The sequence below is a fragment of the Antechinus flavipes genome, chromosome 4 (genome assembly GCF_016432865.1).
Source record: "Antechinus flavipes isolate AdamAnt ecotype Samford, QLD, Australia chromosome 4, AdamAnt_v2, whole genome shotgun sequence".
Lineage (NCBI taxonomy): Eukaryota > Metazoa > Chordata > Mammalia > Dasyuromorphia > Dasyuridae > Antechinus > Antechinus flavipes.
The window spans coordinates 409,869,583-409,887,746 of record NC_067401.1 but is presented as its reverse complement, the minus strand read 5'-3'; the positions used below and the strand labels follow the sequence as shown (position 1 = coordinate 409,887,746).

Here is an 18,164-nt window from a genome sequence, read left to right as displayed (position 1 = left end):
AGCTGCCGCAAAAAGAACATCAGCAATATTAATGATAGTTCACCCAAAAAATGAAGAAATAGTGTAAGGGTAAGGATCTGAGGACTCTTCCCATTCTGGGACCATAAGGCCTTTTCATTTGTTCTTTTCCATTCTAGATGAAAGGAATAGTCTCTGACCTTTAAGATTTCAAGGGTCAGGAGAATAATCCATAGGAATTGAGGAGTAAGATCCCAGGATATGTTCTAAAGCCAGTGCAGCATTAAAGCCCCAAAGAGGTATCCTCAGGAGTGATCTTCAGGATTCCAACCCAATGGAAAAACTCACTTAGTTATGATGCTGTATCGAGACACAAACTTCCATGGGACCCGTGTTATGTAAGAACTGAGGCTTTTGAGCCTCAAAAAGGCTGAGATCGCGTGGGGGAAAATGTGTCCCGGATATAATAGGGAGAAACATTTATGTTTGTTCTTGGTATCTTTGTAATAAATATTATTTTGTAAAAGCTACCCAATGTTAAGTACTTAAAAGGATGTGGAATATTTGTTACTGGCCCCCTAAAAATGGATTGGAAAAAAAATTGGGTGGTTTGAGCTAGTGGTAGTAGAGGAGAGACACTGCAATTCCTCAAAATGCTCCTCTAGAACCCTGAGAATAAATATAGCAGATCTGGCCAAAGGAGAGAGTACCTTTTTAATTGTTACATATTAGGGAAGAATGCCAGAAGACTGAAGATAATTTTCATAAAAGAAAGGGATGAAGAAGAAAATGGATTCTACAGACTCCAGATCAGCCAACTTGATATCAATCTCCACCAAAATGCTAGGCTGGCTTCTTAAGAACAAGTGCTTTTCAAGTTTTTTTAAAAGTAATAATACCTCAGAACTAGCATAGGTTCACTGAAAAAAAAAAAACAAGTCTTCAAAAACTCTTAACTTTTGTACATTTCTTTTTCCAGAAGAAAAAATTATTTTCAATTTTATTTATTTAAAACTTAAATGCAAAATAAGAAAAAATAAAATAGAAAATGAAAAAGACCCTCCAAAAAGAGGGAAAAAAAGAACACTGGCATATGCCCAACAGAACAGCAGGGAAGACTATACATTTCTTAAATAGGTAGACCAGAAGAATTTTTGCAGAGAACCTATATTAATTTCAACAAGATATTTCAGCAGATCTTTCATAATTTTCAGACAAGAGATAGATATGAACTATTTATGTTAAACATTAAATGTCTGAAGGAGTACTATAGGGCTGTCCATAGTTTTGTCCTGGTCAACATTTTTATCAGCTTGTACATGGGGTGCAAAGCTTGGATAAACAGGAAGTACAATAAGCAAATGATTCAAAATGACCTCAAATTGCTGAAATAATAGGGAGTTTTATTTGAAATAAGTAACACTGAAAAGCAGTTACTAAGAAAAATACAATTTTAAATTTTATTAGTATAAGTGTAAGGAGAAGATGTCTTTGCAAAGGCTGCCATTGTTTATCTTAAAACACAATGGATTATCTTCACCTTAAACCAGTTTTTAAGTGCTTAGAACAATAGCTGACACCTAGTAGATAAAAATGCTTATTCCCTGCTCCTCCTAAAGACTTTCCTCTTTCTATGGAAGTTACCAAGACCTTCCAGTCTTTTAGATTTACACCCTCATAGTCACACTTAAGTCTTCGGTGTCTCTCTCTCTCTCTCTACATATATATCCAACTCATTGCCACAACTTGTCAATTCTGTTTCTACCACATTTCACATATATTCTCTTTTACACACTTAAGTGGTTACAATCCTAACTCAAGCCATTTCCTCTTATCGGGATTATCGTAATAGTCAGCTAATTATACTCCTAGATTCTCTCCTCCTTACAATCCCAAAGCTGCCAAAAATGATCTTCTTAAAGTACAAGTCTGACTATTTCACTCCCCTGTTCTAAAACATTCATAGCTCACTATTGTCTATTGGATATGATACTTATTCCTCAACCTGGCATTTAAAAATCTTTTTCAGACAAACTGACCTATTTGTTATTCTCTGATCTATTTAGTATTCTTTTCCCCTGTTTTTACACAACAGATTTTTCTTTGAATCCTTCCATTCCTTCATGACTCAACTCAGAAGTCATCTTCTTTGTGATTACTTTTCTAATCTCTCCTTGTCCTTTCCCAAAAAATAACTCTAAATCTATATGTATATTACACATATTTTGTATGTCTATATACATACATATACATGTGAATACTTATATTCATAAAATAGTGACAGAATACATGTTCCTTGAGAGCAAGGACTATTTCATTTTTGTCTTTGTTGTTTTCATACCCATCCTCCCCAACCATAAATGCTGGCTGACTGATTGTATTCTCTGTATCCTCAAACTGTATTCTAATTATTTACCTCTTTAAATATTGAATCCCCAATAGATTATATGTTTAAAGTTAAGAAACTATTTTTTGTTATGCCTTTATATCTATGGCACCTGACACAATATTGTAGATGCTTATTGAATTGAGATGAACCCTACAGATGATGACTTTGAAAACACTGACTTCAGTTCTGTTCAGTTCACTTTAAGAGAAACATTGACAATTTAACAGGTGTCCAGAGGAGGGCAACAATCTATAGTGAGGATGGTGAAGGATTAATATATCTATCATATTAATTTAGATTGCATAATCCAGGAATATTTAGTCTGGAGAAGACTACACAGGACATTGTTGAATATCTGCTATCAGTGGGGGAAAATATGTTGATTAGACATTCTACCTAGATCCAGAAGACAGAACACAAACCAGTAAATAAAAGCAACATTTAAATGAATTGTACCTTGAAAAAGCTACTTTTAAAAAAAGAAATGAGCTATCTCACAAAGTAGTTAAATGTTCACCCCACGCCTCTTTGGATGTTATTAATTTGTTCCTACCTCCAAGGGAATGTTAGTCTAGATCAGGGTATCTCAAACTTTTTTCCACCCATGACCACTTTTGCTTGAAAAATATTTTAATGACCTTAGGTATATAGGTATATAAAATAGGTATGCAAATCAAAAATTCACTGATAATGAATCATAATTTCACAACCCCACATTCAGTTACAATACCCATTTGAACTCTATTGAAGAAGCTGAGTTCTAGTTGACTTCTATGGTATCTTTCAAGTCCAAGATTCCATAATTCTATTTTTTCTTCCATTGTAAAATGGAGACCAGTGAATTTGAATCCCAAATCAAGAAGATATAAAATAATTTTAGTGTTCTTGATTAAGATCTAGTCCTCTCCCACTTTCCAAAGAACCATTATTTACAACAAAAAAGAAAAAAAGGAGAACAATTTAGCAAAAACTAAACAACATTCAGAAGGAGTATTACATTATATGAAGTGTTCTATATCAAAATCCCTCCTTCCCACATCTGTTAAAAAAAAAAAAAGCAACAGAAGAGGTATCAAGTAAAGTCAAGAAGTTTACTATTAAGAACCTACTATGTACCAGGAACTGACAAGGGTTGATATTGAGGATAAGAAGAAAGGAAAAAGACAAAAAAAGTCCCTTCTTTTGAGAGTATCTCACAGTCTAATGGAGCAGACACCATGGAAACAACTATGTACAAATAGGATATATTCAAGATAATTTGGAAGTAATCTTAGAAGGAAGGCATTAACATGAAATAAAACAAGGAAAGGGGCTTTCTCATTTCTTTTCTTTGGTGATCAAGTTTTATTACAAGTTCACAGCATAATTAAATTTCAATTGCTTTGTTACTGTTCTTCCTATTTACATTCTTGTAATCATGGTATAGGTTGTTTTCCTGATTCTACTTATTTCACTTTGCATTAATCCACATAAGTTTTCCTATGCTTTTCTGTATTCATCAGATTCATCATTTCTCACAGCACAGTAATATTATATTACATTCTGGTGCCCACAACTCAGTCATTTCCCAGCTCATCAACCAGATACAAAGTTAGACCTATACCGAGGAAAAAGACACTGAGAAGGGGGGGAATGGACTCATATCTTGGGGAAACTATGCCCTGACTTGATTTAGTCCTCTTCAAGAAGGAAGTACAGCAATCAACCAACCAAGCCCTGACCTGGCTCCAATATCACCACTAAACCAACTAAGGGCTGAAAATTCTGTTTCTTTGAAAGGAAGGGAAGTGTATGTCTATCAGAGCTGCTCTAGCAAGGTATAAAAGCGACACTGATTAAACCTGCCAAGACTGTGTCTTCTCAGGCACATCACATAAACTTTGTCCATTGTTCCACTTCAAAGTTTCTTAAACTGTGGGTCGCAACCTCACATGGAATCACATAACTGAATGTGGGAGTCAAGAAAAAATTGGCAATCGTAAAAGGTATCAAAAATTCCACCAAGACTTAATTATTTATATAAAAATAAACAAGCACATCCATCTCACTAGAGTGCAGATTTGCTTTCGTCTTTAATAAAAGATAAAATCATATGTATACCAAAGAATTGTTTTAAGATAAATTTCTTTATGATTTCTTATTAGTAAATGTTTAATTTGTATACCTGTTTTATATACCTATCTATCTAGAATTGCGTAAAAATTTCTCAGGTGAAAAGGGGTCATGAGTGAAAAAAATTTAAAAGCCATATTCTACTTGACATGGGATGCATGACAATAAAACTATGTTGGCAAACTAAGCTATTCCCTAAGGAGAAGAATTCCCTCTTCTTAGTCCTAATACTGAAATTCTCACTGTTAGAAACATGAATAGGTTAAACAAAATAAAGACAAAAACATCTCATTTGACAATCCATTTTCCCAGAATTCCATTATCACCTTAGATTTCTTATATCTCACATCCCTCGATGTGAATATAGGAAAAGTTTGCTGAGGAAGGGAATTAAGGAACTATAAATACTAAATGGGGAGTGGCCCAGACCAAGGAAGGCAGATATAGAAAGATGGCCCTCTAAGCTCTCTAGACCAAGTGAATTAACAGAATAGATAGTTTAAAAAGAGAGGAAAAGAGAAGAAAACAGAGAGAAGAGAAGAGAAGAGAAGAGAAGAGAAGAGAAGAGAAGAGAAGAGAAGAGAAGAGAGAGAAGAGAAGAGAAGAGAAGAGAAGAGAAGAGAAGAGAGAAGAGAAGAGAAGAGAAGAGAAGAGAAGAGAAGAGAAGAGAAGAGAAGAGAAGAGAAGAGAAGAGAAGAGAAGAGAAGAGAAGAGAACTGCTAAAGAGCTGGAGTGTTTTTGGCCAAAGGAAGAAAAGAAAGGGGAAGAAAAGACTGAAGTCCCAGCTTTTTGACATAGTCTTATCAGTCACCCTGTAGAATCTCATTGGCATGATAGACCATTTTCCTGCCCTGGCACCAGATGCAGCATTGTAAATACTCTTCAAATTTCCCTCAAATCACTGCTTGCTCTTCCCTCCCACTCCCAACATCTGGGGACTCCCAGAGTAAAAAAACTTATATTGTATCTTTCCAAATAAAAATTTTAATGTCTTTTTCTGGACTGTATTCTTACACATTTGGAAAAGTATATTAATGACCCTACTTCTGTAACTTTAACCATCCCTCCTACCTCCACCATTCTCTCCCCTAAAGAAAAGAATACACAGTGATACACAATGCAAAGAACACTTTCCAAAGTTGGAATGACTTTTTCTTACTGGCAGGAACTTGCTTGTCTCTTATTAAATTGAATTTTCCATTTTCAAAAGAGAAAAATCTGCACTGAATTTAGAGTTGCTGAGCTCTGTGTGTGCGTGTGCATGTGTGTGTGCATGTGTGTGTGCGTGTGTGTGTGTTTAAATTTGGATTATCATCCAATTATTAATATTTTAGGTATTGTGGCCTACTTTTAACTCGTGTTTTTTAAAGTGTAGCAGATAGACTATCTCTTTGTCTTTCTCCCTTATTCTGCATAACAGACTTCAACCCTCCCCTCATTCTCAAGTTAAGTATTATTTATAATGAGAATATAATAATAAATGACAATACTATTGTGCTTATACCATGTCACATGTATCATATGTTTTTGAGTATTATTATTTATTTGTTTTAAATTTTTGTTTTTTATTTATTTTGCCAATTTTACTGGCAAAGAATTTAAATTTCCAAGCTGGAAAATGAAGCAAAAGCAGCATTCTGTCTATGTAATTATCATACAGCAACTTTTAAAATTAGATTTAGAAGAAAATGTTTCCATCAGCTTGGTTCAAATAGGGAAACTGTCACAAGGATGTTGCCCTTTACATCTTTAGATCATCCAATTTATGCCTTCCCAGAGTTTTCAATGGAGAAAAATTAAAGTCTTTTTTCTAGTCTATAGCAAATGAATCAGCACTGTCAGTCTCATAGTCTCCACAGTATTCATCATTCTCTCACTTTATGCAATTTAGCCCTCAACTGCTTCCATTGGTGAGTCATGGATTCTCTTTCTGTCTCTCTGTCTCTGCCTCTCTCTCTCTCTCTCTCTCTCTCTCTGTCTCTCTTTCTCTCTCTCTGTCTGTCTCTCTGTCTCTGTCTCTCTGTTTCTTTCTCTTTCTCTCTCTCTCTCTCTGTCTCTGCCCCCCCCCTCTCTCTCTGTCTCTGTCCTTCACTCCCTTTCTGTCTCTCTCTCTCCCTCTTTGTCTCTCTCTCTCTCTCATCTCTCTCTCTCTCTCTCTCTCTCTCTCTCTCTCTCTCTCTCTCTCTCTCTCTCTCTGTCTCTCCCTCTCCCCCCCCGTCTGTCTCTCTGTCTGTCTCTCTCTGTCTGTCTCCAGTATTTATCTCTGTCTCTGTCTCTCTCTCCCTTTCTATATCTCTCTCTATCTCTCTCTCTCCCTCTGTCCCTCTCTGTCTCTCTCTGTCTGTCTCTCTGTCTCTGTCTCTCTCTCTCTCTCTCCCTCTATCTCTCTCTGTCTCTCTCTCTGTCTCTCTCTCTCTCTCTCTCTCTCTCTCTCGTGTGTGTGTGTGTGTGTGTGTGTGTGTGTGTGTGTTGTGTGAGACACAAGAAATTTATTGAGACTGGCACAGGGATCCACTAGGAAGGAGCAGTGGGGAAGTGGCTGAATTCCATTCCATTTCTCTTGTCCTGTTTCTTCAGAAAATTCTCCTTTCATTAAGGCAAGAAGATTAAAAAGTAGGTATTGAGATGTCCTTAGTCTATCCAAGGATTGTTGGTTTTCCTTGAGAAATGTTCACCTAAAGGAGTAGTGGCTAAAGCTGGAATCCAATGAGTTAGGGAAGTCTCAGAGTAAGTAAGATCCCTCTACCAAGGGAGGTCCGCACTTTCTTTGCAATTTATAATCCTAGAGTCACCCAGAGCAGAAGTGTCAAATATGCAGTCCAAAGCTCCAGAACCACATTAAAATGTAATCAGGGACTATTTAACAAAATAAATTTAAAAATAGAGGCAACTAGATAGTGCAGTGGATAGAGCACCAGTCTTAAAGTCAGGAAGACCTGACTTCAAATATGACCTCAGACACCTAATACTTTCTAGCTGTGTGATCCTGGGCAAGTCACTTAACCCCAATTGCCTCAGCAAAAAAAGCAAATAAATAAATAGAAATACAACATTGTTTTTCAGTCGTTCAATCATACCTGCCTCTCTGTGACCATAGGCTCTATGGGTTTTCTTGGTTTATATATTGGAGTTGTTTCTTTTTTAAGTGTGTCCCCACTTTACAGATGAGAAACTGAGTAAAATCAGGGTTAAGTGACATATAGGGTCACACAAAAATACAACAGAAAATACAACAAATCAATAAATTTTAAATGTTACTATGTAATCTTCTATGTTAATATATGGCCAACATGATTGTTGTATAGGGTTTAGTAGACTGGGTTTCTATTTAAGTGTGACATAACTAATCAAGAGATTAAATGATTTGCTTAGAGTCACACAGCCAATGTGTCCAAAACAGGTCTTGAACCTGGGTTGTCCTGACTTGAAAACAGCTTTCTAACCATTATAATTTTTATACTACATTGCCATGTACATGAAACGGAATTAGGTCTAAATACTTCTTCACTGCAGCAGTTACCCTCCTTCTAAAGTGCTACTCATTCCAAATTTCCACTGGCTTCATCAGTATCTCATTATGCACAGAGACATAGCAAGAACAAAAAATAGCAAGTTGGAAATCAATACAGGATGTTCCAAAAGTCTTAATGTAGCTCTAAGCTTTAACAGCTTATATTTAATAATATTTAGTTTTATATATATATATATATGTATATATGTATAATGTGTGTATGTGTGTGTAATGAGGACAACTAGGTTGCACAGTGGATACAGTATTAGACCTGGAAGACTCATCTTCTTGATTTCAAAACTGATTTCAGACACTTCACCAGCTGTGGGTAACCACAGTCAAGTCACCTAACTCTATTTGCCTCAGTTTCTTCATCTGTAAAATGAGCTGGAAAAGACAATGGCTAACCACTTCAGTATTTCTGCAAAGAGAGCCCCAAACGGGGTCACAGACATTTGGACATGACTGAAATGACAGCAATAGTTAATAGTCTATTATCATGTTTATTTAATTATATTTAACAACATATGTTTGTTTCTCAGTGGAGCTGAGTTTTCTTATTTTTATTTCTTTTCCTCCTTCCCACTTCCACTCAGACTTGGGCATTTCCAAACTTCTGGACTAGCCAAATCTGGTAGTAGAGGCCATCTGCATGGAAGTTAGAACAAACCCCTCAAGTCTCTACGCACATACAAGTTCTAGGGAAATCACAGGAACCTAAATCGAGAGCTAAAGGGAATTTCCAAAGTCAGTTAGTACAAACCTTTAACTTTACAGATTAGGAAACTGAAGCCCAGAGAAACCAACATTGCCCAGCTAGTAAGAGAATGCTAGGATTTGGACCCAATTCCTTCTAATTCCAATCTCAGCTCATTCCACTCCTTCTGGTTCTCCAGATCCTACCTAGGTCCTCTATCAGATCTTAAAGTTCAGATTGGGCTAATTCTTTGGATCATAGCATCAAAGAGCCAGAGCTGGAATAGACTTGGAGGGCATCTGGTCTAACACCTTCATTTTACATAAAGACCTAGGGAAGGTAATGCTTTGCCCAGGTTTACAAAGGTAATAAGAAGCAGAGATAAGATATGAACTCAGAACCTATGACTTCAAGTAACTTTAATAATCTAGTGTTTGACAAACCCAGAGACCCCAGCTTTTGGGATAAGAATTCACTGTTTGACAAAAACTGCTGGGAAAACTGGAAATTAGTATGGCAGAAACTAGGCATTGAGCCACACTTAACACCATACAGCAAAATAAGGTCAAAATGGGCTCATGATCTAGTTATAAAGAATGAGATTATAAATAAATTAGAAGAATATAGGATAGTTTACCTCTCAGACCTGTGGAGGAAGAAGGAATTTGTGACCAAAGAGGAACTAGAGATCATTATTGATCACAAAATAGAAAATTTTGATTATCTCAAATTGAAAAGCTTTTGTACCACAAAAACTAATGCAGACAAGATTAGAAGGGAAACAATAAACTGGGAAAACATTTTTACAGTCAAAGATTCTGATAAAGGCCTCATTTCCAAAATATATAGAGAATTGACTCTAATTTATAAGAAATCAAGCCATTCTCCAATGATTTGATAAATGGTCAAAGGATATGAACAGACAATTCTCAGACGAAGAAATTAAAACTATTTGTAGCCATATGAAAATATGCTCCAAATCATTATTAATCAGAGAAATGCAAATTAAGACTACTCTGAGATACCACTACACACCTGTCAGACTGGCTAGAATGATAGGGAAAGACAATGCGGAATGTTGGAGGGGATGTGGGAAAACAGGGACACTGATACATAGTTGGTGGAATTGTGAACACATCCAGCCATTCTGGAGAGCAATTTGGAACTATGCTCAAAAAGTTATCAAACTGTGCATACCCTTTGATCCAGCAGTGTTACTCCTGGGCTTATATCCCAAAGAGATATTAAAGAGGGGAAAGGGACCTGTATGTGCCAAAATGTTAGCCCTGTTTGTAGTGGCTAGAAACTGGAAACTGAGTAGATGCCCATCAATTGGAGAATGGCTGAATAAATTGTGGTATATGAATATTATGGAATATTATTGTTCTGTAAGAAATGACCAGCAGGATGATTTCAGAAAGGCCTTGAGAGACTTACCCTAACTGAAGCTGAGTGAAACGAGCAGGGCCAGGAGATCATTATATACTTCAACAACAATACTATATGAGGATGTATTCTGATGGAAGTGACTCTCTTCAACAATGAGATGAACCAAATCAGTTCCATTTGTTCAATAATGAATAGAATGAGCTATACCCAGCAAAAGAACTCTGGGAAATGAGTGTGAACCATTACATAGCATTTCCAGTCCCTCTATTTTTGTCCGCCTGCATTTTTTATTTCCTTCACAGGTTAAGTGTACATTATTTCAAAGATCGATTCTTCTTGCGCAGCAAAATAACTATGGAGATATATATATATAGTATTTAACTTATATTTTAACATATTTAACATGTATTGGTCTATCTGCCATCTGGGGAAGGAAGTGGGGGAAGGAGGAGGAAAACTGGAACAAAAGGTTTTGCAATTGTCAATGCTGAAAAATTACCCATGCATATATCTTGTAAATAAAAGGCTATAATTTTTAAAAAAGAATATGGTACAAAAAAAAGAACCTATGACTTCAAAGGATTCAGACCTACTGTACTGTGGTACAGGGCTCATTTCCTGGTATTCTAAAAGCAAAAGCACCTTACTTTTTAAATAAAAGCTTCTTGAGGTCAGCAATTTTTTTTTTTTTTGGTCTTTTAGGAACAATGAATGCCTACTACAGAGAGATACTATGAAATCTCAAATAATAGCTAACTTTTTTTCCTTAATAGTATTCTAAAATAGTATTTTCCTTAATGGCATTTTATTTTTCCAAATACATACAAAGATAATTTTCAACATTCACCTTTGTAAAACCTTGTATTCCAAATTTTTCTCCCTCTCTTCCTCCCTCTCTAAGATAGCAAGCAATCCAATATAGGTTAAACTTGTGCAATTTTTAAAGCAGATTTCCTTGTCATACGAATAACTAACATTTTATACTATCTTTATGTTTGCAAAAAAGTTTACAAATATTATATCACTTGAGCCTCACAACAACCCTGCATAGCAGGTGCTATTATTATCCCCCTTTTACAGATGGGGAAACTGAAGCAGACAGCAGTGAAGTAACTTGCTGCATGACTCAGGTAATACCTAGTATTTATATAATACTTTCATATTTGCAAAATGCTTTACAAATATTATTCCAACTATGCCCAAAGGGCTACTAAACATGCATATCCTTTGATCCAGCAGTGTCTCTGCTGGGCCTGTATCCCAAAGAAATCATAAAAAAGGGAAAAGAACCCACATGTGCAAAAATGTTTGTGGCAGACCTTTTTGTAGTGGCCAGAAACTGGAAACTGAGTGATTGCCCATCATTGGAGAATGGCTAAGTTATGGTATATGAAGGTTATAAAAATGATCAGCAGGATGATTTCAGAGAGAGTTGGAGAGACTTATAGGAACTGATGCTAAGTGAAGTGAGCAGAAGAACTAGGAGAACATTGTATACAACAATAACAAGATTATATGATAATCAATTCTGATGAACATGGCTCTTTTCAACAATGAGATGATTTCAGGCCAGTTCCAATGATCTTGTGATGGAGAAAGCCATCTGCATCCAGAGGGAGAACTGTGGGGGCTAAGTGAGGGATCACAACATAGTATTTTCACTTTTTTGTTGTTGTTTCATTGCATTTTGTTTTCTTTCTCATTTTTTCCCTTTTTAATCTGATTTTTCTTGTATAGGATGATAATTGTGGAAATATGTATGGAAGAATTGCACGTTTAACATAGATTACTTGCCATCTAGAAGAGGAGGTGTGGTGAAAGGAAGGAGGAAAAAAATTTGGAACACATGGTTTTTCAAGGATGAATGTTGAAAACTAATTATGTATATGTTTTGAAAATAAAACTTTAAAAATTATTATCCCATTTGATAATAACAATAGCTAACATTTATATAGGGCTCATTAGGTGTCAAGCACTATGCTATTTTTATGAATTTAGGCAAGTTAATATCCCCATCTTTAAAACTAATATAATAACTTGAAAACTTTTCCTATTAGGTTAACATGAGGAAATTGCTTTGTATTGTCATGAGTTATAAACATGAGTTAATTCATTTTTGTTGTTTTTCAGTCATTTTTCAGTCATGTATGACTTCATGACCCCATTTGGAGTTTTCTTGGCAAAGACACTGGAATGATTTGCCATTTCTTTTTCCAGCTCATTTTACAGATGAGGAAACTAAGACAAGTGGGGTTAAGTGACTTGCCCAGGGTCATACAGCTAGTAAATATCTGAGGTTATATTTGAACTCAGGAAGATGAGTCTTTTTGACTCTAGGTCTGACACTCCCACTGTATAACCTAAGAGTTAATTATTAATTTAATCATTCACATATTGAACTACCCCCTTAGATTATAAATTACTTAAAAACAAGGATCATGTAAATTTTTTTTCATCTTTTTATCTCCTGTACTTAAAATGTATTGATTGATCATTACATTCAACTGAATTGAACTTCAGTTGAAGAAATGGAGCCATTAGAAGTAAAATGACTTCTCTAAGATAAACATTAATTGATGGCAGAGCTAGGAACAGGTGCCAATTTTGAGGGTCAGTTTCTATCATCCCGTCTAGAAATTTTGTCGGATGCTTGGCAATTGGTGGCTGTTCTCCTCATGTAGGACTGATCTGCAACATTAATACATCAGCATTTTCTGGCCTTGGACTTGAATTATTCAAGAAAGACAGAGCTACTGATAATTTTATTTTCTTTCTATTTCATTTAAAAATACAGTGCCAACAAAAAAAGGAAATAAAACTATTACTAACACAGGAAAGTGATTTTTTAAAAGAAACTACCATATGGTTTTAAGCAGCTCCCAAAATAAAAAACCACGACTGTTGTTGCTTCTGACCTGGCCTCTGCAACATTTTTGCACTAGTGATTCTGCACAAAAGAAAATGCCATAAACTGACCACCGTGCACCATATAGCATGTCTTCTATTAAAGGGGCTCAGATGTGCTGATCCTAAAAAAAAATTAGTTTTGAAGACCCAGAAATTAAAATTGTCTTTGTAAGATTACTTTACTCTTAGGATTTGTTTCATGATGGTAACCCCAACGTTACAGAAAGTGACTTGGAAAAGATCAGTGAGGGACTAGAGGATCCCTCCTATTCCGAGAAATTGAAATGGAGAAACTGTACAAAAGTCTCTTAGAAAAGGAGAGAATAACAAAACTTCACTTTTTTAATTCCCCTTTTCACACAGGGATTTGAGAGAGACTATGACAGAATGAAGAACATCCATATGGAGAGCTCTTCATATTTTGACAAAAGTAATGTGTTCAGTAGAGGCAGCTGGGTGACTCAGTGGATAGAGAATTGGGCCTGGAGTCAGAAAGACCTCAGTCACTTATTAGCTGTGTGACTCTGGGTAAGCCAATTAACACTGTTTGCCTTAATCCACTGGAAAAGAAAATGGCAAACTCCTCCAGTATCTTTATCAAGAAAACCTCAAGGACAGTATTGGTGTGCTAAGGTGCACAGGTGCATAGGTGCAGGGTGTTAACCTACTTTAAATAAATAACAACTAACATTTAAGTGTTACCTTCCAATCCACAAAGCTTATTTCTATATTAGTTCATTTTATTATCTAAATAATCCCATACTGTGGATGAATAAACTAATGCTCAGAGATATTAAGTGTGCAGCCCAAGGTCACACAGCTAACAAGTAGCAAAACAATGAATTCTGCATTCTGTTCAGTAAACCACAGCTGCCTCCCTAAGAATAGCACATTTTTATGTTGCACTTTGAGGTTTACAGCATACTTTTCACACAATAGTATGTGTAGTAGATAGCACAAGTACCATTATCCCCATTTTATAAATTAGAAAATTGAGGGAAATGAAGGGCCTTGCCCAGGATCACATAGTTAGGAAATATCAGAGCAGAGACTTGAACCCAATACCTTCTGATTCTAAGATATAAACACTATATCTTTTTTCCACTAACAATTCTGGACTTGAAATAGCAATTATAACATCCTAGGCTTGAATTAAAATAGAACTAGATCCAAATCTGACATGGAATACTAACAGTATTACCTTGTTCTAGTCATTACTATCTGAATCTCACTTTCTCCTCTGTAGAATGGGAATAGGGATAAAGTGCTGAGCCTAGAGTTAGGAAGATTCCTCTTTCTGAGTTTGAGTCTGTCCTCGGATATTTTTTAGCTGTGTGACCCTGGGCAAGTGACCTTACCCCTGTTTGCCTCAGTTCTTCCTCTGTAAAATGAGCTGAAGAAGAAATGGCATATTTTACTTTAGTATCTTTGCTAAGAAAATCCAAAATGGTGTCAGCAAGAGTTGGACAGAACTGAAAAGTGAATGAAAATGTAAAATGCTACATAAATGTCAGCTATTATCCTATTCTAGTTATAGGTTCATCTAATCTTTCCTGAGATAGTCTATATATAATCGTGTCATATAGATTATATTATATAATAAATCTATATATTCTATAATAATAAATTATAATATAATTTTTCTAACAAATATTAACCTCTCTTCATTGTTTTGATCTATATCTGTGTTCTCCCCACTCCTGACAGTGTTATGATTGCTCTTATTCTTTTGTTTATATAAATAATTCACTCATGTTTTCCCCTTCTTATAAGCAATTGTAGGAAATTAGTGTTTCAAGAAAAGCCTATGTCTTGTCCTCTTGCTCCCCTTCTTTGATCTAAAAGCACACCATAACAGTGATTCTCTTTCTGTGGACTTACACATAGAAGGCTCTTAATAAACTGTTATTCAATTGGCTTCTGAACTAAAAAGAAAATCAACTATCTTGGTCCCTTATTAGATAGTGAACTCCTGGAGAAGCAGGCTTGTCTTTTGCCTCTTTTTGTATCCCCAGCTATTAGCAAAATATCTAGCGCATAGTAGGCACTTAAAAAGTATTTATTGACTGACTCTTAAAAGTGCTCTGGATTCACCTTATCCAAAGACTCTTAATAGTGCCGTGCTCTAAACTGAAGATGGGGAAAAAAACTAATTAAATGTTTTCCTTTTAAGAGATGTATAACTCCTTTTCTGAAAGACAGGGTAAAGTGTCAGAAGTAAGAATCGGTCACAATATAGGCTTCTCCTCCTTGAAAAAGGACTATGGTAAATTAGAGGGTTTTATGTTTGCTTTTCTGCTCCCAGTTGATAGATGACATTTCTGAGCCCAGAAATCTTAACTTCAGTCTTAATATGAAAACTTGTTTGCTTAAAACTTGGCATCTTTGGTGCTTCAGAGCGGGCTGACCCCTTTCTTTGAGGATGCTATAAGGAGGTTTCATCTACACTTAATACCGAGTAAGGAGAACGGAGTGGAGGGGTGACTTCTGTCAGACAGTTTCTGCTCAGTATCATTTTGATACTGTACCCAAATTTTGCCAGAACCAACTTCTCGTGTCCAGAGTTTACAAAATTCTCACAAAATACAGCTTCTCTTTAACTATAAACTTTTGCAACGGTTACAAAATAGGAGACTGTTCCTCGTCTGTTTTCCTTCTCTCTGGAGCAAGGAATCTTTCAAACCTGGGAAAGTAAAGCCATCACCTTTTTTTTTCTTCCTGAAGAAATAAACCAGTCGGCGCTAATAGGAAAACGAACCTCAACCCCACGTTATGGAGAAGGGAATCCTTGTTTTATCCTAAGATTTCCCAAGAACTTCTAGAAGGCGAAACGGTGATTCCCCGGCTCAGTCCCCGCCAAAGCAAGCCGGCTCGACCTGTCTCAGAGCCAGGACGCTTTGGGCATTTCCTGGGGACCAGAGAGATGACGCTCGGAGAAGATAGCAAGCCACCAGCTTTTAGAACAAGAACAGGGACAGGGGCAGGGGCAGTAACAGGGCAGGGGGCAAGGACACTCCGCTACCTCCCACCTGCGGCTCTCCTTGCAACTTTTCTCTCTTAAAATTGTCTCCGATCGCTACCTACAACATCTCCGTTTCTCTCTCACACACGTCTTCAGCGCAGGCTTCTATGATCCCGATAGGGGAATCCGAGAAAGACTTTAGATAACCTGGCTCCACCTGGGATCAGAGCCAATCTGAGATCCCCAGGGATCCTGATAATCCCTAAGGATCCCCAGGCAGGAAGAAATTTAAAAAAAAAAGTTGAGAGCTCCAGGTGGGGAGCTCCTGATGCCAGCTGGGGAGAGGGCTACGAGAGGCAGAGCCTCTTCCGTGAGTCTTGCACCAGCCTGCTGGGACTGGGACTGAACCCAGATGGGTAAGAAGCCGAAGGAGTCGACCGGGGACTCACCCTACAAAGCGCTGCCCATCAGGGGAAAGAGGCGCTTGGAGCGTACCTTGGATATAAGTGCATTTGCTCTCGTCCAGCTGACTGGAGGCTGCTCCGCCCATGGTGCTAAGGCTGCCGCTGCTGAGGCTGTTGCTTCTGGGCTGATTGCTGCTGGGACGGCCCCGGAGGCTGCTGAGGACGATCTCTCTCTACTCCGGACTCGCTGCTCCTTCCCAAGCTTTCACTCCACCCGAGGGCGGGACAGACGTCTAGCTCCCACTGGGCAAGCCGTTCCCCCTGGAGTCACCACCACACGCCAGCAGCAGCCAAGCAGCTGTAGTCTGGTGGCTTCTAGGTGTGTGGATGTCACCCAGGATTCGGCTTAAGAGTTTTCTCCCCTCGGTTTCTTCAATAAAAATGTAAACTTCCTCCAAGAGGCACCGCCTTCTCAGACGCCTCCTTCTGGTCCTCGCCCCCTGGCAGTGTGAGGCAGGCAGGCAAGGCGCTCTCGCTCTCTATCTCTGTCTGTCCGTCTGTGTCTGTCTGTCTATGTCTGTCTGTCTGTCTGTCTGTCTGTCTGTCTGTCTGTCTCTCTCTCTCTCTCTCTCTCAGCTTCAAGAATCTAGATAGTTTTTTCTCTGTCTCGGGCGCTTAACTATTTTTCTCCCTACTCAGCTCTTTGCCGCTCCACTCCAACGTGGTACTTCTTACATAGTCCAGAGCCTTTTTTTTTTCCTGCAAAGAAAGCAAAACTACAACTTTGAGAGAATTATGGGTTTCTCCATTCCTATATGAGATGAGGTGCAAGGTCCTGAAAGCATTTGTTTGCAAATAGGTATTCACTCCAGAAACCTGTACCATGCACAGCTCCTACCTTGTTTTCCTTTCGAAAAAGGAAAGGGAAGGAGAAGAGAAGAGAAGAGAAGAGAAGAGAAGAGAAGAGAAGAGAAGAGAAGAGAAGAGAAGAGAAGAGAAGAGAAGAGAAGAGAAGAGAAGAGAAGAGAAGAGAGAGAATTTATTGTAAGACAACTATGTACAAGGCACTGTGGGTTTTGACCAAAGGTTCATCTTAATTAATCTGTGTCCCGGGGAAATGGTGAAAATGACTCTATTCAAATAAATATTATTTACTTCCCCAAACTCTTAATTATTGTTGATGGATTCTTTGTTACTTCATACAATAATATTTTAATTTTTTTCCAATTACATATAGACAGCCTTCAACATGTAAGACTAGTCCTAGTAGATCTGTGGATTCTGAAAAGTAGAAAATCTTAGCAGAGATCTGTAAAGAATCTTACCTAGCAACATTATAGGCATATAGTAGCTACTTTAATCTTAGTTTCAATGTTTTCTTATTAATTTTTACTAATATCTTTTTAAATTAAAATACTCCTTCATGCCTCTTTCTTCTAGTCCATTCTTCACTCAGTTCATTCTTCTAAAAACTAAGGTCTGATTATATTACCTTCCTATTTGGCAAAATCCAATGGCTCCCTATTACCTCCAGGAATAAATATAGCATCCTCTCTTGACTTTTAAATCCTTTCATAATTTAACTGCCCCCTTCCTATCTTTCCAGTCTTCTTACATCTTAATCACCTCCACATAGTCTTCAATGCACTGACTCTGACTTCCTTGCTGCTATTCCTCCCACAGAATATTCTATCACTAACTGTATTTTCATTTATTGTCCTCCATGCCTGAAGTGTTCTCTCTCCCGCTACTCCTCCTCTCTCCTTCCTGTCTCTCCATCTCTTTCTCTCATCTTCCCTGCTTTCCTCAGCCCATCCTTTCCTCTTTCCCTTCCC

General features: G+C 37.3%; 1 protein-coding gene across 1 annotated transcript in view; it reads right to left on the bottom strand.

Annotated features, from left to right (window-relative positions):
* NIBAN1 (niban apoptosis regulator 1) overlaps positions 1-17,436 on the bottom strand; it is a 210,474-nt gene extending 193,038 nt beyond the window's left edge. Inside the window, exon 1 of the mRNA XM_051998784.1 lies at positions 16,421-17,436. Within this exon, the coding sequence (XP_051854744.1) occupies positions 16,421-16,475 (55 nt within the window). The 5' untranslated portion in view covers positions 16,476-17,436. The remainder of the gene's footprint in view (positions 1-16,420) is intronic.
* Between the last annotated feature and the right edge of the window lie 728 nt (positions 17,437-18,164).